At 44.0% G+C, this 20397-nt stretch overlaps 4 protein-coding genes across 5 annotated transcripts in view; all 4 read left to right on the forward strand.

Annotated features, from left to right (window-relative positions):
* Positions 1-2222, forward strand: part of angpt1 (angiopoietin 1) — a 48267-nt gene extending 46045 nt beyond the window's left edge. The window contains exons 9-10 of the mRNA XM_034599138.1: positions 571-1499; positions 1531-2222. Coding sequence (XP_034455029.1) covers positions 571-734 — 164 coding nt within the window. The 3' untranslated portion in view covers positions 735-1499; positions 1531-2222. The remainder of the gene's footprint in view (positions 1-570; positions 1500-1530) is intronic.
* LOC117770083 (double-strand-break repair protein rad21 homolog A-like) overlaps positions 1-20397 on the forward strand; it is a 951093-nt gene that overhangs the window by 645635 nt on the left and 285061 nt on the right. The gene's annotated exons all lie outside the window — the stretch shown is intronic.
* On the forward strand, positions 10196-12128 carry abrab (actin binding Rho activating protein b). Its single transcript, XM_034599142.1, has 4 exons — positions 10196-10567; positions 10614-11005; positions 11057-11396; positions 11644-12128. Exons 2-4 carry the CDS (start codon positions 10699-10701, stop codon positions 12125-12127), a joined length of 1131 nt encoding a protein of 376 aa, XP_034455033.1. The 5' UTR covers positions 10196-10567; positions 10614-10698; the 3' UTR covers position 12128.
* The window catches only part of samd12 (sterile alpha motif domain containing 12), an 88564-nt gene continuing 84245 nt past the window's right edge, over positions 16079-20397 (forward strand). For both annotated transcript variants that reach the window (XR_004615346.1, XM_034599144.1), the window contains exon 1: positions 16079-16438. Coding sequence is in view for 1 of the 2 variants with exons in the window: in XM_034599144.1 (XP_034455035.1) it covers positions 16378-16438 (61 nt within the window). In the remaining variant the exon portion in view is untranslated. The remainder of the gene's footprint in view (positions 16439-20397) is intronic.

Raw genomic sequence — 20397 nt, forward strand, 5'->3', positions numbered from 1 at the left:
TTCATCCTGCGATATTTGTTTTCTTCCAGTCTGTCGCATTTTTTAAAGCAACTTATGAATCTAAAATCGACGCGGAGCCAATTTGTGAGCAAATCCAAGCTTATCTACCTTCTAACCTTGTAGTTCTGAATCCTGAAATGTGCCGACTTGGGAATCCCAAAAACTTTCCAAAGCCATTTGCTGCCCTGATCTCCCACTGCAGCGAACGCACGTGCACTTCGCTTGAAATAGAAAGAGGTGCGGGACGTGTTCAGCAACAGGTACTGGCATGCCAGTGAACCCTGTGACAGTAACACATTGAGCAGATAGCAGTGCAGTGGTGTCTGACACGCTGCCACGTCCCGGTGGGAGAGGCAGGTGGAAACTTTCAACCTCGTCCAAGGACAGGATTTATGATGGAGGTGACTTTATCAACACCTCGACAGATCAGGAATCCTCACCCAAAGGCTTGTTTGTTCTGTTATCAGGCGTCAGTGCTTTGCAGGCTAGGACACAAGAGCTCAGTTCAATCCTAAAACATCTCATTAATCTGTATTCAGTGTTTAATGTAATGCTGTGTTCTGTCCTCAGGTTGGTGGTTCGACGCCTGCGGCCCGTCCAACCTCAACGGCATGTACTTCACCCAAGGGCAACACATAGGGAAGCTGAACGGTATCAAGTGGCACTACTTCAAGGGCCCCAGCTACTCGCTACGAGCCACGGCCATGATGATCCGCCCACTGGACTTCTCGTAGTCTTTTGAACTCGTGAACTTTTAACGTAGAACATTAAAGGGACGCTTCCTATTTTATCCTCTTGTCTCATCTCATTTCGCCCGGCCATGGGAGTCACCCTATAAATCGTATATTCAACTGGTCCTCCCCCCCCCCCCCCCCCCCCCCCCCCCCCCAGAGCAGCTGCTGTTGCTGTGCTACTGTTGCCTCGTAACCTTTCCCCTCGTTGAGCTGCCACGAGGAGGAAAGAGTGACATGGGATTCGCCCGAACTGATTTCTCCTCCGACACAGATTCACACACTTGAGAGGGACAAACGTTTTGAAGCGTGTTAACTCAAACCCGGGATTCGTGCACATTTTGAGCACAGTTCATATTCAGCTCAAAACTGGAGGTCAAACCACGATTCCTCCGTTTTCCTGGGGAAGCTTTGTCGTAACAATGCGGAGAACTGGACTCTTCTGAATGGAAAGCAGCTAAATCAGAGCAGACTCTGAAAACTGCAGGACAGAACATTTCTAAAAACACTTTAAAGAGACTAATAACAGACGTTGCTTTTTTTTATTAAAGTGTTAATCACAGAAAACAGCCCATAAATGTTGTGACTGTGTTATGTTGTATTATTTTTGTTATTCCAATTTTCCACAGTATCCAACGTGAGTTCAAATTGTCTTTTGTCCTGTGCAGTACGCTGAACTGCTTATTTGCATCACGTATGAAACACGCGCTCGTTTTTTTTTAAAGCAACACTATGTAACTTTTTTCTGAGCAGCGCCCTCTGCAGGCTGTCACTTTTTCAACAGACAAGCAAGAACAAGTTTTAACGTTGCTCTGCTCATCTGTGGTGCCTCCTCCGCTGATGCTAACACGTGCAGATTTGTCGTATCTTTGAATGTTAAGATTGTTGCCTGGTACAAACAGCCTAATATCTTTGTTCGTTACTTTGCCGTGTACGTTGTAGAACTCAAAAAACGTCCACATGTCTCTTCTCAGATGCATCTGTGTCGTGATTCTTGGTGTAGGACGGCTTGGTTTGCTAGCGTCCTCCATTTCTGTCCCAAAAAACGCAACATACCAGCTCACTTTATAGATACGTCAAGTGGGCAGGCGATCGGTCGAGCTGACAGTGAGTGCCCTCTGCTGGATCATGTGGTTAACTACTTCAGATGGTTTCATCTATTTGGTATATTTACAATTTCAACTGAACATTAGAATCTCCATGTCTGAACGATTCAGGGGTTTTCATGTTGAGATAAAAACAGTATTAATGTGTCGTCCCACTCGCTGAACTAAAAACATGAGTGAAAGTTGGATATTACCCATAATCCCCGACTTCCTGATCCAGAAGTTTAACAAATAAACTAAACTCTGTTTAGAATTCTTCGTATTTAGCAGTTATTTTAGTTTCCTTGCTGAATATTTGGAGATAAACGATGGTTTAAAAATGATCTTGTGTCTTTTCAACTGATCTGCAGTTACTCAACATTACTCTTTAACTTGCTGGAGCTGATTTTGACAGTTGAAGCTGCGACTATCAGTCAGTTCCACACTTCTCACAGGAGATCGTATCCACTACATAGAACAAGAACAAACATTCATGGTGAGAAGTAGGAATTAAATGGGAATGATTTAATCCTTTCTCTTTATTCCAAGTTAGTGTCCGATCAAACTAAGTCTGAAGCTTCTATTTGAAGGTAAGAAAGTTGCATGGTGTTGCTCTAAAGTGACCTTGAGATCCAAGTGATGATGTGCCGTTGGTAACAGTTACAGCATGAGGGTCACTCGCTGGGTTTGCTGGCAGTCACACACTTGCCGTCTCGACGGACCGTGATTATTTTTAGAGCTCGCGATGTGAGGTTATTATTGGATTAGAATCTGGACCCGGATCAATTTGCTTTTGTTATTGGCCGAGAAACATTTCGAACCTGCCAAGGATCAGACTGCGTGATCACCTTACCTCTGCTGAGTAGGAAAAACAAGGACATTAATTCAGATGAATTTTATTAGTGACATCTAACAACCACAACTGTGGGCGTCAGGGGAAGAAAAACATTTGCAAGTGATGCATATTTTCAAAACTCTACAGATATGAGGTATGATGATATAATCACAACAATGCTTATATTAAGCTGGTGTCACACACACACACACACACACACACACTTCATCCTCTCACTTCTGACCACAACACAAAGACCAGAGCATTGAGACAAGATGCATTCAAAGTATTTCTCACAGACATGTTACATTACACAGCGTCGTCCTCGAGCCAGTTTCTGTGTCTCATCAATGCAGCTTGTAAAAAAGAAAGAGGAGCTGGAGTTGGATATGAACCACAAAATTAATGATCCCACCAAGTGATCCGTGTGAACACACACTGCATTTCATAACTTGCAGCTTATAACAACACTTTCTACTGTGGAGTATTTACTGAAGGTATATGTGGCAAGAAGATAAAGTGTATCTGGAACTTGTATAACTGCAATTGACATGTTTATTAGCATACTATAATTTAACATGTGTGTATGTAAATCAGCTTTCCCGAGGAAAGCTCTTCTTTTTATTTCTCTGTTTTTACTCTGCCAGAAGTACAAATGGTGTTTTGAAGTTGAGCATAAAACACAATGGTTAAGATAATAACCCTGGAGAAATGTGCCTTTGATAACTCTGCTTTTACCTCATTAAATTCTAGATTTGCAGATTTATTTAAACATCCTTTGTAACATGTGGTCAGTGTTGTGTTGCTAGATTAAATAAAAGAGCATGTGATGCACTAATGTTTTCAATCTGGGTTCAGGCTGCACTTTTTCAGCCAAATTGATGTGATGATAGACGCGGGTTTCGAGTCAGGGCTCCAAGACTTTGGCCCCTTGTCACATCTCTCTTTTACTCCGACATTCTCTAGCTTCAAAACGTCTCTTTATTTAAATGATAATATCTTCAACGTCAGTTTAAATCTTCCTGTGTAAATGCTGCACTTCACTGCGCGTAATGAAAAGCAAGATTATTGGCACAGAAAGACACGAGATAAATCTCATAGATAGAGAGACGAGCGCTCTTCCGCCTTTTTTTCAAGACCGAACCAGATGGTGCAGAGATTAGACCTCCCTCTCTGCCAGTCGCTGGAGTGGCCATTGTCTCGAGTGGTGGTTCGCTTTGCTCGCTCGCCCGCCGGAATGACAGATTGCCAAAGTGTCAAACGATGCTGTCGGGACCTGTAGTGTCTCCTCATAGTTGACATTCCTGGGGCCTAATCAGAGGTTAAACAAATTACTGCAGCCCGCAAACCGCTGTGTGTCCTTCAGCGCCTGCACTGACCCGACACCCTCGCTGGAATGTGTTCTATACAGAGTCTGAGGCAGCCGAGGGTGAAGTGGGTCTGCACAAGCTGGCAAACACCTATGTGGGTCTTAAGCTTTGTCCTTTGTTGGTGTCGGGACAGGAGGCACTGAGAACCACTTCCAACCCGGCGAGGAGGGGGAGCGTTTTGTCTCCGGCGGACATTGGCGATGTCAAGCAAAGTGTCGTTTCACTTCACATCTCGACAGACGCACGTACGCAGCCACACCACCGACTCCTCGTATCCCACAGCTACGAGGTTCTGCTAAAAATGGTCCCTTTCCTGTTAACCTAGCGAGGGCCGAGGGCCGCCGGTGGGACCCCCCGATGGGAGGTGGGGGCCCGAGCCGCACGCAAGACGGACAGCGTTGGACCTCGACCAAATCAGATAGGACAGAATACAGTACTTGAAGTATGAACACTCAGGGCCCGTGAATCCCCTGAAGAGACCACCTGCTCACATGGAAATGAATAAAATAATTGAGGAGACAAAGAGAAAGGAAGTCAAAGTAAAAATAGAACATCTGTCTCTACATCAGATTTAATCACCGAGTTTCCTGAGAATGTGCACTTGTTTGAGTTGCACAAGCAAAAACAATCATTATTTGATATTTGAGATTATTGGGGGGGGGGGGGTGAGGTGAAACGTTGTGCAGCGACAGTTGAAGGATCTGTGGTGAACCCGAGTTTAACACCGCAGGGCAGAGAAGAGGAGGATGGAAATCAGGAGAGTCTAGATTGATGGAGGGATTTCAGCAGCAAACGATGTCATCTTCAGTTTTTTGATATGTTTGACAAGTGGATTTAACAACAACTTTCACACTTTTACTTCATCAAAGGTGTGAAAATGCAGATATTCTTGTATTAAGACCTTTTCAGACACAGCTGGATGTTTCTTCAACCTCTGGGCTCTAGAACACTTGTTGGTTCTGTTACATTATCGTTCATGCACAAAAAAACTATGAAAAAACAGTACGTAAGTGTTTGTGTCAAATAATGAAAGAAGGACGATTTTATTTCTTTTTACATTTTGAGAACAAAGCTGAAATGTTGAGATTTAAGCTTTATCTTGAAATTTCTACTTTCTCCTCAACTTGCAAAATTGATTTAGTTCTTGACATTTTGTCTTTTTTCTCAGAATGCAAAGTCAAACAAATATTTCTTTCTCTTCAGGTTTCTTTCCTCATACCCTGTCCCTATACTCTTATGTAATAAAGGGGACATGGGTACAGTGTCTGTAAAAATACTAGCTTGCAGCTTGCGGTGCTTTCCAGGTTTTACAATAACAGCAGCTGCTGCTGCGTGAACAGACGCATAAAAGGAATCAATGAACTCTTCAGGGTTGTTGGACAAATGTCTTGGTTTTGGTTTCTGCGGAGCAGAAATGTCCGGTCCACTGGACCACACTCTTCCGTTTAGGTTTGAATCCGGATGTGTGCAGGTTACGTAAATCTCCCTGAACAGTCAACCAAAGCTCCCCGGTGGTTTTCTACAGCTACACCACCTTTGCAATAGTTCATTCATACTGGCCCCACACAGGTTGTTTAAAAGTAACGTGTGAATTTGATTGACTGCAGCAAACTGCCTCAAGTTAAAGATACAGTCTCTGAAATGTCTTATGGTCCCTGTAGAATTATTGATGTGTACTGATTTCTAATTTCTTAAGACTATCTATCATCTTGACTTTTGTGATAAGAACAGTTGACGTTGATTATCAAATTAACAGATATTCTGTCCAACTGTGAAAAGAAAAGTGCAAAGATTATTTAACTTGCCGATTTTGGATTGAACAAAGCTGGCTCTGAGCAGGACGTCCGGTGTTTTGGCAAAATAAATGGAGTAGAATAAGAATGTAAACGTGAGTTGAGGTGAGGGAGTCCCTCATCTAGAAAAGCTCAAAAGGAGCTGGATATGATGGATGGTCTGTGGGAGTGGGATCGACACCTGGTGTACACAGAGGGTGTGAAGCAGGGACAGGCTGCAGGCCTCGGCAGGATGAGGTTCAGGTCCATGGATTATATCTACGAACTTAAATATACCAGCTCTTGATGCCTTTCAGATTTTAGTAAAAGCTGACATGGATCTCAGCGGAAACTATAAATCATGTTAAAACATATTCAAAGTTAAAGCATTTGCTTGTTTAGTTTAATTCAGAAAGTGTGATATGTAAGAAACAGCGAATGAATGAATGAATGAATGCACGGGTTCTGTTTTTGACTTTTCATTCCAGAGAGCTCTGTATCACAGTAACAAGTGAGAGGTGTGTGGCCTCTAACTGCTGGTGAGGCTGCTGTGGTCGGAGGTAATGAAGTGTGATTTCTGACTGACGCGATAGAAGCCAAAAGAAACATCTTTTATAAAGATCTCTGGTGGCAAGAGCATAGAACAAACAGCCGATATGTTACAACAACACATTGTCTCAGAGCTTGATACGAAATACAGAAGATCCAGCAGAACTCTATCAAAAATCCATGAACATCTATAAAATAATAAGAACAGAACTGCTGATGATCCCAACTTCAGACAGATTTTTGTTCAGTTCACTCGACAGAACTTGTCGACTTGTTGTCGGGTGTCTTGCAGTCGTTGAGAGTTAATACAACATGAAGACAGGGGGTCAAACACTTTACAGTCTTTCATCAGGAGAAAACTACTACCCTGTCCTGGGCTCTGATTGGCTGTAGTTGTCACCGATTCATTTAGTGTGCGGAAATCTAGTCGGAGGAGACAACACGCCAACGTCTTTAAAGAGCTCACATGTAACGATTGGTAACTGCCGAACAAACGCTGTTCTCTCTGATCTGCAGCTTTCGTCTGCGACTTCCAAAATTTGTCATCAAGTGGAAAATTGGGCTACAAATTGTGTTGTACTAATCGTCAGCTATCTGTCTAATAATGGTATATCTCAAAGAAAGGAAGAACATAGTTGTACTTATGACAATTCAAAACTAAAATATTGGACAACCTTTGCTACAGAAGTTATATGTTTGCTAGTCGAGCACAGATCCAGTACAGTTTGTTAGCAGGACAGCTAGCTACGCAGTTTGCCAATATTTCACATTGTGTGACGGAATCAGCACAGCAAAATACATAACAAATGGAATCACACAATATACAGACCCTTTTTATACAAATACCTGCTGATACCTGCTCACCAGCGTTTATCAGTGACAGACGTAAAACACTTTGCCACTTGAAGATCTCCTGTTTTATCTCCTGTCATGTTCCTTCCTCTTCTGCCTCCGTCTTCTTCCCCATGTCATGAATCCTTTTTCAACATAAATCCAGACCCGGGCCCTGCAGCCTCTGGATGAGTCTGTCTGGCTGCAGCGATGCAGTCTGTCATCCTGTCGCTGCCTCTGCAGGGGACCAGGTTTCCTCTCCGGCCCTCGATGACCCCGAGCCGGCTTTAATTTACTGTCTTTCCCGATCTTTATTCATCGGGGCCAAGTGGCACAGCCGAACAATAACACAAAGCCGCTCTCTCCGAAAAGGAAGTATTAGTGGATTACAGGGCCGTTTACATTTCCTGGGCCAGAACAGATTTGTGCGACTGGCTTCCGTGTTGAGGTCAGCATCAGGGAAACGACAATAATATCCTGCCACAGATGTATGAAAAGTTCAGAGCAGTTATTTCAGACGATTCGTCAACAGTGATGTGTTTGACAGTAGCTGTTGTTATTGTTGAATTGTCTGGAAAGAAAATTACATTGAAGTACATTGGATCCTGGTTACACCTGTTTTATTTGCTCATTTTACTGTTTGTGTAAATAAACTTGGATCGTATTTACTCGTCCTGAACGTCACATTCAAGGAATCTTGATCTCCTCATTGCAACAACATCCCCAGCATAAACAAGAAGATCACCCCGAAGCATAACACGAATCAGCGGCTAACACGTAGGTCACAGAAACAGCTTGAGAGGTCCTCGCACATGCATTCCTGCACAATTAATGCACAATAATGCGGTCGGCCAAGAAAAACCATGTCAGCACAAACAGGGAAAAGTAAACAGAAGTGCAGCAACAGTGCAGATGTGGATCGAGCATCAGGAAACACAGGTGCACTCCCTCCGGTTGTCCAGAGCCGTCGGGCCCCGTCGACCACCCCAGTTCATTTGGCCCAAGTTTTCATTGCAGGCTTTAATTGAGGAAATGTACTGACTTCCTGACACTTCATGACAGTGGAAACATCTCTGTAACGTCTCCGGCAGAATGAAAAACTGTTTTCAAAGTCAAATAGAAACGAGCAGATGATTTTATTCAGCACTTCTACTACTAGTGTTGTGTATTTTATGCTTATTTACAAATGGAGAACAGGGTGTTATACATTAATTCCCCATATTACCACAATATACTTAAATTGTATGTCTGTTATTCACAAATAAGCTTCCATTTTTATACAGATGTTCCTGAATTTAAATATTAAACACAAAGAGATGTGTTGTATGTGCTTTACTGCGCCATCACTGAGCTAATAGCGACCTCTTGTGGTCGACTGACAATTCTCCAGTATCACCCAAAAACTGAAAATACCTTTTATTGCCTCAGTCTGTCATCCTGTACAGATATATTTAATAATTTACATATAATTAGAGTTCAAACTTATTTTATTTTTATTTACAGAAACTATATAACTGTGATTTTTAGTTTAAAAGTTTGATTAATGATTCTCCTGTTCCAGCTGCTTTACTGTTATAATACTGTAAATACAAGAGGCCTCAGAGGTCACATCCACTTATGCATGAAAAAAATACCAATTCAGGAAATACTGTTAGAGAACATACAGTGTGTGATGAGGTAGAACTGAGATTTTTAATGAAAGAAACAAAGAGTTGAATTCATAGGCAATAAAACCAACCCTGGCTCGGCTCAACTCACTGACGGGTTGTTGCAGTTGCAGCCTTATTTGGCCTGGTATGACCGGTTGCTTCTGGTGTCCGATGTGCCGAAAGGTTACATAAATATTGATGTGTAATCAACATCACTAAATCTGTTCGGGTTTAAGACGAGGAAACCCTGTGGCGCGGTGCCTGGAATATTGTTCTATTCTGAGATGTAACAACATCATGAGTTTTCTGTTTTTGCAGCCAAAAATAACTGAAGCAGGCTGATCAGGACTCGTCTCGGCTTCCTAGACGCTCGTTACCACCTCAACACCAGTTTAGCAATAAACTGAATGAGCGTGTAAAATCAAAAATCAGATTTCTTTGAGCACTGAATAATAACTGCTGTTCAACAATATTGTAAAGAATCCGATACATCATGATATCTCAGCAACGACTCAGAAACCAAAGACCAAACTTTCTGGGAGTCTTCATGACATTATAAACTAACTTTGGTGAGAATTTCAACAATTTTAAAGTGTAGTGGTCGGTTGTTTTTGCAATTGAACTTGTAATACTGATATTTCGAAAATGGGGATAAGTTGTTTTGATAAATACACAACTGGGAAGGAGCTTTAAAACAATAAAAGAAACATTTCTCGACGACCTATATTGATGATGAAGTTGATCATGTCAGCCCATATCTCCCTCACTTAGGATCCGAGACACATGACATTCTGTCTCCATAACTTTCTCATATGACCGAATCAACTCGCCAAATTTCATTCAGATCTGTGATGGTGTGGCACAAATGACAGTATACAGTATACAGCCTCAGCAGCAACGAGCAGTTTAATCCACATGAATCTCCACATTTGTCAGTGTAATGAGTCAGTTTGTCCCCGTGGTGGCGCTCTAACCCTCCTCTTCCTCAGACCAGAATGTGAAACTGTATATTTTACCACATTGACTTGGTTTGAGGAGATGTCCTGTGCTGATGCTGGATGAGTCACTTCCACTCCTCATGACGGACTGCTAACAGCTGCAGCCTCGTGTGTGTGTGTGTGTGTGTGTGTGTGTGTGTGTGTGTGTGTGTGTGTGTGTGTGACAGTGCCAACATCTATTTATAAACAACAACCCCCCCCCCCTCTGTAAACATGAATGTTAAAAATTATAACAAACACAAAACGACATTCTGCATGTCACGTGTGTCTAGGCTGAACTGTGCAGAGCATAATGCTGATGTTTAAAGAAATGTTCTGCGCTCCCTTCAGGGAAAGAGAGAACTGTTACCTCACGACACTGGAAAACCAAACCTCCTGTTACGTGACAGCAGATCCTCGTCTCCTCCAGGTTTCACATTCTCTGCTGCTCAGAAGCTCCCTGGTTCTTCAAGTGTGGATTTACCCTCTGTGGCTCCTTCAAGCTTCATTAGGCTTTACACTGTTCATCAGTTTATGAGATTATCAAAAGTTATGTCTTTGATGGTCTCTGCATGTATTTGTGCAACTGCTGATTAATCTTGGGGGTCAAATGTCCTATTTACCTCCAGTTACAGGCTCCGCAGTCTGTGATGAAACTTGAGTGTGTCGGGGTGACCAGCGTCAGGGAAAGATGATCAGGTCCGTAGCCTGGGATGACTCAAATACTTTCCGTCGAGTTGGGGTTTGCTCTCCCCACTTTAGAGCAGCGGCTGCGAGCGTGAGGCCAGAAAGCAGCACAGGGAGAAAAAGTTATGGCGGAGAGGAAATTAATTTACTGTAGCAAATCTGACGGCTCACTTAGAAGCAATTATTCTGCCTAACCTGACACGTTAATACAGATGAATATGTCAGACAAACAGAGCAGCCAAGCGTCGCAGAGGAAGGGCAGCTGGCAGCAGTGGGTGACGGACAATGAGGAAAAGCAGGCGGGTGAACCCAGTGGTTGGGCTCCTTCCACACTGGGGGGACCGACTGAGGAGCCCAGGAAGACGTGGGTCCCCAAGACACCTCCTGCCGCTCAAATACAACCAACTGAGGGGTCTCAAGCGAATGCACCTACTTCTGGAGAGGCTCAAAAGACATCAGCTCCTCAGAAGAAGATCGAGGAGCCACCGGTTACCTCTGCAATCAAGACGAAGCAGGTGGTGAAGATGGTGACCAGCAGCGTTCAGGAGAAAGGTGCAGGCGTCGGGCTCCTGACCGAGAAGATCACGAGAGAGGCTCTGCCATCGGCCGAGGAGATCGACAGGCTGTTGACGAAGAAAAGCTCGCCCACGCTCCGCAGGAAGTGCTCCAACATGGTGTCGTCACTGACCAAAAGCTGGAAGAAGGTGGAGAAAGAGCAGAAGTTTGGAAAAGAAGGAGCAAGAGCAGGAAAGTCACAGACCGGTGGTTTAGATAAAGAGGAAAGTGGACATCCTGAGGAAGTAGATGATGCTCAAACACGCACAGAAAACATTTTGAAAGAATCAGAGGAAAGAGACGGTGAAGGAGACTTTGAGTCAGCGGTGAAGATTAAAAGACCTTCAGTCCCAACGTGAGTCTCTTCTGCATACGCAAAAGTTGTTAAGATAAAGTTAATTCTGCACTTTGAGCTAAGGGTTCGGGTTAGAGGCCTTAAAGGCACCGTAATGACTCATGTTGATGTCATCACACACACAAATTTAGGTTCGTTATCCACTATGTCCTCTTGTATCTCATGATTACATCCGTTAGACTCTTATCTATTAGACCTTGCTCCAGATGTGTTATTGTATTTATTTGTAATCCATGATCTCTTCCAGGTACAAAAACGAAGCTGAAGACGCCAACAAGATCAATGCTCTCTCCAAGAAATACAGCGCCGTGGGAAACCTCAAGAGCCGCTGGCAGAACTGGGCCTCGGATCACACGGTTACCCAGAGACTAAACCCCTTCAGCGAGTACTTTGACCACGACTACTCCATGTCTCTCCGCCTCCAGAAAGGCCAGGAGGGTTATGGACGCCCCAAGGAGGGAACCAAAACAGCCGAGCGAGCCAAACGAGCCGAGCAGCACATCCACCGCGAGATCGCTGACATGTGTTTCGTGATCAGGACGATGGTCGACCCGGACCCGGACGGAAAGACCCGCATCACGTTCGGAGAGCTGTTCGACAGATACGTGCGGATCTCCGACAAGGTGGTGGGGATCCTGATGAGAGCCAGGAAACACGGGAAGGTGGCGTTCGAAGGGGAGATGCTGTGGCAAGGCCAGGATGATGGGGTGATCATTACGCTGCTGGTGTGATGCTAACACCCGGGTCAAAGTTGTGCTGGCCTTGGTCTGCTCAGTGGACACCTGCAGAACAATGTCACAGGGATACAGACAAGTCAAAGCTTGGTGAAGGAGTCGATGTGGATTAATTTTGTAGATACTTGAAGACTGGGTGAGCTGTCGTTGACCCGTTTCGAGAAATCTTTGAAGACTTTGAGGTTTTGATTCACGAGCTCTGGAGAGATGAAGTCCTGGTTTCTTGGCCTCTCGTGTTTCCGTTCAGGTCGGGGGTGCAGACTCTCATACGTGTGTCTCTCCTGCACTTTCTTTATGCCTCATGCTAATGAGATATTTAAGTACGTGTTAATACGCCAAACAACCGGCGGCTTTGCAGTTTACTGTGGCGCAGTAATTCAGACACGGATTGGGTTTCATCGCCTGAATTCCTGCAGCTCAGCATTCATTAGACTGTAGCAGGCACAATGCAGGGAACAGAGCCGAGCGCAGCACTTTTAAATCTCATGGCCTGTTAGACTGAGGCTGTTATAATTAATGTAAAGGAAGACCAGGACTCTCTTAGGATTAAAAATAACTTTCTACCCCTTCCTGTTATTGATTCATCAGGTTTTGTCAAATCACACACAGAACACAAACACAAAGAGAAATACAGGAATAAGATATAACGAATTAAAATAACTTGTACAACAGAGGTACCTGGTTATGAACTGTAAAGTCAAAGCTAAACTACTGAACCACTGGGTGATAGTTTTCAATCTAGCTTTATTTAAGTATTCAGTTAAAAGTAAAAGTACTGTAGTGTACAGTACTCAGTGAAAAGTGTTTTCTTTGTTTTTTGGCCACTAGGGGGCAACAAAAAGAACATGTGAGCATGTCTCATTATCCTTTAAGTTGATGAGTGTGTTTCTTGTTTTTCAAACTATTCAACACAAGTTGGTGCCACTGACTTTCCATCAGCGTCTCTGTGTCGCAGGCTCAAGTCACTTTGTTTAAGTTAAAGCAAGAATATTTAGTCTTTTCTTGTGTAATTTGGATTTGAACTTATTGTTATAACCTTTACATTTGCACATTAAGTCTCCGCCTGTAAAACATTTGATAAAAACCCATTAAGACCTTTAAAAAAAAGAGGAGAGCAGGAAGAAGACAGAAAAACACTCTGACACTCCAACCGTGAAACGTATGTGAGCTGGCACGTGTTACCATGCAACAAATACAGACTTCCTCATACTGCACATTATCTCTTCAACTATCAATAATGACGCTTGAAAACAGTGACACGTGAAGCAGACGTCTGGGGCAGATTCTGGTTCCTACTTGCAGTAACTGTACCACCTGTCCTAGGGAGACACTGCGGCCTGAAGGGACCTGTATCTACTTCCATTTTGACTTACGAGTGCAGCGGTGGTTGTAAACCCGCCTGTTTGGAATGATTTACTTGGCCTGTGTTAATGCTCTGCAGTCTACTTCAGAATAATAATGCCCTGTCATCAGTGAATCCTCCTCAACTGGTTGTATATTAAACCGTCACTTTTTTTAATGTTTGTGTGCTGAACGTTGTGTGCAGAGCTTTTTATAAAGAGCCCATGGTGCGGAGTGAAAACTTTGCATTCATCCTACCTGGTTTATCTGCAATGAAAATGAAATGAAATGAAAATGGCTGCTTGATTACCTCTAGTGTAGTTTATCCGAGGACGTAGAAGACACACCACTCCACCCCCCACTGACTGCTACAGAGCGCTGGTACGTGGTTTTTTAAAAACAAGAATATTTATATCTGTGTTAACATTAAACGGATCGCATGTCAGAATTTCACCGAACTCAGCACTGCACTTCCTCGGGTAATTTACAACAGACAAGCCAAGTGTGAAGCCGATAAAATGAACGGTTTGTCAGTTCCTTGTTTCATATACATACAGAAAGACTTTTAAATTCACTGTAACAACAACATGTTGGTGGATTTTGTCTCTACGCTCGAACATTATACAAAGACAGGTAATAATATAACAGAATAAACAACCTTTGCCTACAGGAGCAAACGTTGCACCCTCACTTAGCATCTTGAATAGCAGATGACACACTGCATAAGCTACTGTAAGACAGTAGGTGTGTCGTGTCGGAAATGTTCTGTATAATTAGCTTAACAAAGAGGATTTACAAGTCTTTTCTGTCGCTGGCAGTTCAAAGACCTGGTAATTATGTTCGACACATTTAGACACAGTCACTGTCAAAGTATAAGCTGCTGTTTTCACTGCTCTCGGGAGTTGAGAGCAAAAAAACAACGAGCGTTCCACAAAACCCGAATCTGTGGATGTCGGGGAATTTTTAGAGCCGAATTCAAATGCACAAATAAATTATGCATGTCACAGAAATTCTACAGTGTGGAAGCTGCATGGTGCATAGTCCAAGAGAAACAGGAGAATAATAAACAATGTCTGTGTATATAATCAAACCAGTTCTCCTGAGGTCACACGATGGCTGCTTTCTAACTGTGTCCAGATTATGATACCGATCTGGTGAAGGTACTTTTAGTGTCTTTAGTATTTTAGTACTTTAGTGTCTTTGTACCTGTTCTCATGGGAAAACTTTGATGATGACCTGAGTTACCAGTTAGCGAAGCCCATTTCAATATGAAGTACACACAGGAATAGTTTATGGGCAAGACACTTATTTGCTTTCCCGTCAAGCGTTTGATGCCAAATAGCCAAATATAAAGATGGAACCAGTTAGCTTAGCCTAGCATAAAGATAGGAATGGGGGGAAACTAAATCTAATATGTACAACAATAGAATTTAAACAGGTTGATTTGTTGGCGTGGTGCAGTTACTTTACTCTAACCGGCCATGAGGTCACCAGGTAACAAATGGAGACACCGGCAAAGTCAATGCGCCTGTTCAGGAAACAGTCACATAACCCTGAGTTTAATCACAATTTTTCAAACTTATACTTCAGTTTTTGTTTGACTCCATCAGATGGTAACCAGATGTGTTGACCTTTGGACAGAGCCAGGCTTCTCCGCTGTTCCCTCGTTTACGGACTTTGCGCTAAGAGAAGCTAAACTGGCAGTTGGGACCGTGTACGAAGTATAATTCATCAGTAGTTGTTCACTTGGTTAATTTAAAAAAACTTTACTTTCGGGGGGTTGTTGCCTAATTGCTTTCGTGTACAGATGTAAAATGAATGGGCATGGATCTGATAGCCGATAAGTACGTACGATACAGTTCAGCGCAACACCGAGAAAACTTGTTCCTTCATCCAACCTGAGAAATGAAAATTGTGAGTAAGTCCAAAGAGGAAACACAAGTATAAACTCAGGAGGCTCCAAGTCTTAATTGACTTCATAAAGTAGCTGTGACAGACTTCAAAGCCCACCACCCAGGGAGCGCCGAGCACTACACTTCCCAGCATCCTCTGGGGGGCGGCGGCAGCAGCTGTGAGCTCCGGCTCGCCCGCAGCAAAGTGATGAGAACAAGCCGAACAAGGTACAATGAGCTGGGGGAGCGACGAGTTGTACATTTCACCGGTGATGCGCGGATCTGCGGAGGAGCGCGATGGCTGTTGAAGGTAAGACGCGTCATTCCATCAGGACATTTTGCACTCTTTATTTCCCCTTTAACGCAAAAGATAATAGGAGGACTGGAGCTGCGTGTGTTGTGTGTGTGTGTGTGTGTGTGTGTGTGTGTGTGTGTGTGTGTGTGTGTGTGTGTGTTGTCAGGTCAAATGTGTCAGTCGGTCGCAGCCTGTGTTGTGTCTGCACCAGTCTCACTGTCCTGGTCATCCTCTGGTATCACTCCTCCATTGAACCGCCGCTGGTCTCTGCTGATGCATGACCATTACGCGCAGCCTCTGTGTGGCTCCACGCGTGCGTGTGTGTGTGTGTGTGTGTGTGTGTGTGTGTGTGTGTGTGTGTGTGTGTGTGGGTGGGTGGGTGGGTGTGTGTGTGTGTGTGTGTGTGCGCGCGCGCGCGCGCGCCGGGTAACAGGTCTGCAAACCCCGAGGAGCGTCCGGGTCTTTTGTGCGTAACCATCCCCGGTGTTGGTGCACCGGCTGCTGCGTGTTCGCTTCCCCCCCATCGTCCTCTGGATGTAAGAGCCACACAGCTGCTCCGTGCTGTGGTGCAACAGGGTTTCTGTTTTACACCCAGGCTCTGCTCATCCGGCATCAGGTGGTGAGTGACATGTGGATCAGGGGACACGTCTAACCTGTGATTGACACTTGAGCTGTTTACTTAACTCCGGACGTTAGAGGTGAGATACAAGTGTCCAGAGATGCTCGGCCAGTCTCCTCACCTGATCGGGGGCATCTTGTGGATCCAGAACCCAATGAGAGGTAGGTGAAAAAAGGCTTTTCCAGTCCACAGTGTTTTCTGTGTGTTTGCCCATGCAGGTGTGGTTGGTATGAGGCACTGGCACAACTGCATTCTTCAACCGGATCATTCTTCTCTGACTTGGCTCATTTCAATGCACAATGTCCACATGTTGTGTTGTGTGACCTGAACCTGTCTCTCCTGTTCGTCCCCAGATGTGTGTGGTCCTTTGTGCGGAATTTTGTGTTGTTTGCCAGCACAAACATGCCCTGATAAGATTAAACGACTGAGGCTGATCTGCATGCAGAGCTGTAAATGTTGTTCTGCCGCATGCTTCTCATGTTTTCCCACTTCAAGGAATCCAAAATAGATGCGTGAAAATCTGCAGGATACTGTTTGCATAAAATCTATTCCAGGGATCAGCCTCACAACACTTGAACTGCATGTTCAAAAGTTTACATCTTAAATAACAGCAGTAATTTTCTCTTTAAGTTAAATAAATCTACTTGCCAAACACCTGAAGCCTCTCAAGCTCTCTGGAGGTGTCCAACCTCCCACTTTTACAACACCTGGTCAACAGTATCAAAAAAATCTCTTGCAAGTTGCACCTTTCCCGCTCTGGTGCCACAGCTCCTTTTAGTGGTGCCGACCTACAGGTGTAAAGACATTACCACATGTGTCAGAGCTTGAAATAGGCCTGCGTGTTTTTAATGCTGTCTCAACGAGCGCAGCAGCAGCAGCAGCCATAACGCTGCCAAGCCTCCAGCATCTCCCCGAGTTTCATTCGCACGCGGCCTCCTGGGATCCATCTTTCAAAGCCGCATAGAAGGCGGCGAGCGGCGGAGCTGCCTGCAGATGCACACTTTGTTCCAGGGCTAAATACTTCATCTGCTTTATCGGTTTCTTCCTCCCTTTTCTCGCACTGATTTTATCCAGGCTGACTCGGATGAATGAAACCAGCGCAATTCCGAAAGTTATGATTCCATTTTCTCAGTGTTATCTCCCGGTTTCACCTGGATTCATGTGGCTCAGAGAATCCTCACCTCTCAAATCTCTTGCTGTAAGATCCCATGCAGTCTGAGGAGTAGAATACTTGGAGGCTGCATAAATCATGTTTACACCAAAGCCCTTTCAGACATGAACTCTGGAAAATGCCGGGATACTTAGGTTCAGACATTTAGTAGTTTGTGTTTCACATATGAAGAACGCAGCAGGAGATTGTTCGGGTCAGACGTGTTCACAACGACAGGAACATGTCTGAAACATTAAGGTGAAGGGTGGCGTCTGGGTGGAGCGGCAGGAGGCAGGACATGACGTAGAAATTCTGCGGAAATAATCAGTTTTTCTCGACACTGGCGTTTGGCTTCATCGTCAAAAGCTCTTGAATCTCTTTGTCTTTCCAAGTTCTTCTTCGGCCTCTTGTACATGTAGGGCTCCTCTTTTTCATCTGGAGATATTTGGATTCTTGGACATTTTACCTGGTGGGGGTTTGGACAGAAATGCTCTAGAAAATGTCCAGAGCGACTTATTCGAACATTTGCATTCTCCCGTACAGCCCCTCTGGAAAGTATCCAGACTTCAGTGCATGTCTGAGAGCAGCTACAGCGTCACACCCGGCATCACTGTGATTTGTGACATGAGCAGCTCGAGCATCAATAGGAAAACTCTGTGCTGGCAACCGTGATTCACTGACTTGTGTCGCTGAGAGAGAGATGAATTCTGACTCACGTCCGCTGAAGCTGCAAGAACTGATACGTCTGTCGGAATTTGGGGAGAAAACTAAACCCCCAAGGTCAGAGCGGATTTTGCTCGAGCAGCCGAAACGTTGTATTCAGCCCTGTCCTGCACTGTGGTTACAATATAATACACTGAAATACTTTTATCCTCAAAGATGATGATGATAGAAAGGTTAGCGAGTATTTATTCAAGATACTTCACCACATTCCTGAGGGAGATATTGTATTATTTACATCACACTACTGTATGTTTATTGGACAGCTATCGTTTAATTATTGTTGTTTTTCCTCCCTCGTACCTCCATGATTCTTTCTGACTGTAGAAAATGCTCCAGAAGGACGGAGCTCACTGATCCTCCGTTTCTAAATTTGCCACATTTGGCTAAAAAAGCCCCGTTTCTTTTTTTAGATTGGATCTAATTACAAACTGCTTTTGTTTTTATCTCTGTGCTACAAACAGAAACGGTCCCCGTGGACGGGACAAAGCTGCACATTGTCCTTCAATTTCAGATGCAACGTTTGAGAGAAATCACAACTGCGCCGTGTCACGGTTTCTGTGTTTCTGTTCCAGTGCTCCACAAACCCCTTGAAGACAGAGAATATAGGTCAGCTCTTTAAACATTTATAACACATGAGAAGACAATTAGCTCTTTGAAAAACCCACCAGTTTTTAGTGTTTCTCTCCGTACGAGCTTTTCTTTGGAAAAGACTTTGACTCAGTGAAGTTAATGAGCCACAACAACAAACTGCACAGATTCCTGCAGAGCTCTGCCCACATGATACATAAAGCTGGTTAATAGTTTGAGAAAATTCTAATCAGGGTCTATCGTGGGTGTGAAATTTGATACAAGCTGCTAATAGTTTAAATTCCACAACATAATCTTTTAAGGAGCATTGTTTCTCCCTGCATGCATTGTTTTGAACAGCCTTTGCAAGTCGAGCTTGAAATTAAAAGCTTGGTGATAAGAAGGGTTTTGTGTTGGTGCCAGTGAGCGTCAGTGTTTCCCCGACACAACTCTTCTACCTGCAAGGAGACAAGAGTCTTTAGGAGAGTTGCATCATGAACATTAGTTCATATTATGCACTGACAAAAACCCCCAGTTAATCTCAGATGCAAATACAGATTCAAATCACTGTTTTAATTAGGCACTGCAATCACCCTCCTCCTGATGAGGAAGAGCACTCGGCCTCGTGTCCTCAGCTCGGTCTGAGGCGTCTTTCTCTCAAAAGACAAAGGGACGGTTTAATGATGATACATTAAGTTTAGTCCTAACCATATGACTGAATTCTACCTAAGAAGAATCAGGGTCATATGTGGTTATATGAGTTGTTGAGTGAAAAGACAGGTACAGACCATCTCTTCTGGGAAACCTTCACAGTGCAGCACGTGACTGTAAGAGAAGTTGAGAGTTCAAACCCTTCATCACCTCTGCCCATCGCCGTGTGTTGGGTTCATCAGAAATGGTCGGAACCCTAATCCAACACCAGATGTGGGCAGAGAGGTTTTTCAGAAGCAAACTTACATCGTCTGATAACTGATGAAGTAATTTGCCCTTTGAGGCTGTTTTATCATTGTGTCAGAAATGCAGCCTCATCATTGACGACGATGAAACCAGCGTGGCCCAGGTGAGAAGCCAAACAGCAAGTCGTCCATCCTAAATCACCACATAGGTCGCATGTCCCTCGCATACAAATGTACCAGTGGCAGGTCTCCCGGACCATTGTTGTCATGGTAACAATAATAGACACACACAGTTGAGGTCGCCGAATGGTCACAGTTTGGTTTTTATTTAGGCACAAAACCGAGTTTTATACTAAAGAGAATAGTAGGAAGCGTATGACAGGATTTATTGAGGCGACCACAGAGGTAAATCTAAGGGCTATAGACTGCGAGGATGAGAAGTGTCTTTGTTCGATTCCCTGGAGTCTAGATGGAGGTGTTGGAGTCAGCAGGTGGATGATAGAAATCCTTCTGGGAATCCTGAAGGTCACGATAGAGATGAGAAAAGCTTTTTTTCCTGAGAGAAGGGTATGACATGCAACACAAGTCCCCAGTGGAATCAAACCAATCGTGTTATAGTTACATGTAACGCACATTAACCAGCCGACCACCAGCATGTTGTGTTACTCTCAGTCTGAGAGGGACATTGAGTTTGCATGAAGGTTTATGTCCTTTTCATGTCAGTGCAGGAGGCTATAAAAAGCTTACACGACCTCATGAAAGGCGATGGTTTCATACAGGCACA

This window comes from Hippoglossus hippoglossus, chromosome 11 (genome assembly GCF_009819705.1).
Source record: "Hippoglossus hippoglossus isolate fHipHip1 chromosome 11, fHipHip1.pri, whole genome shotgun sequence".
Lineage (NCBI taxonomy): Eukaryota > Metazoa > Chordata > Actinopteri > Pleuronectiformes > Pleuronectidae > Hippoglossus > Hippoglossus hippoglossus.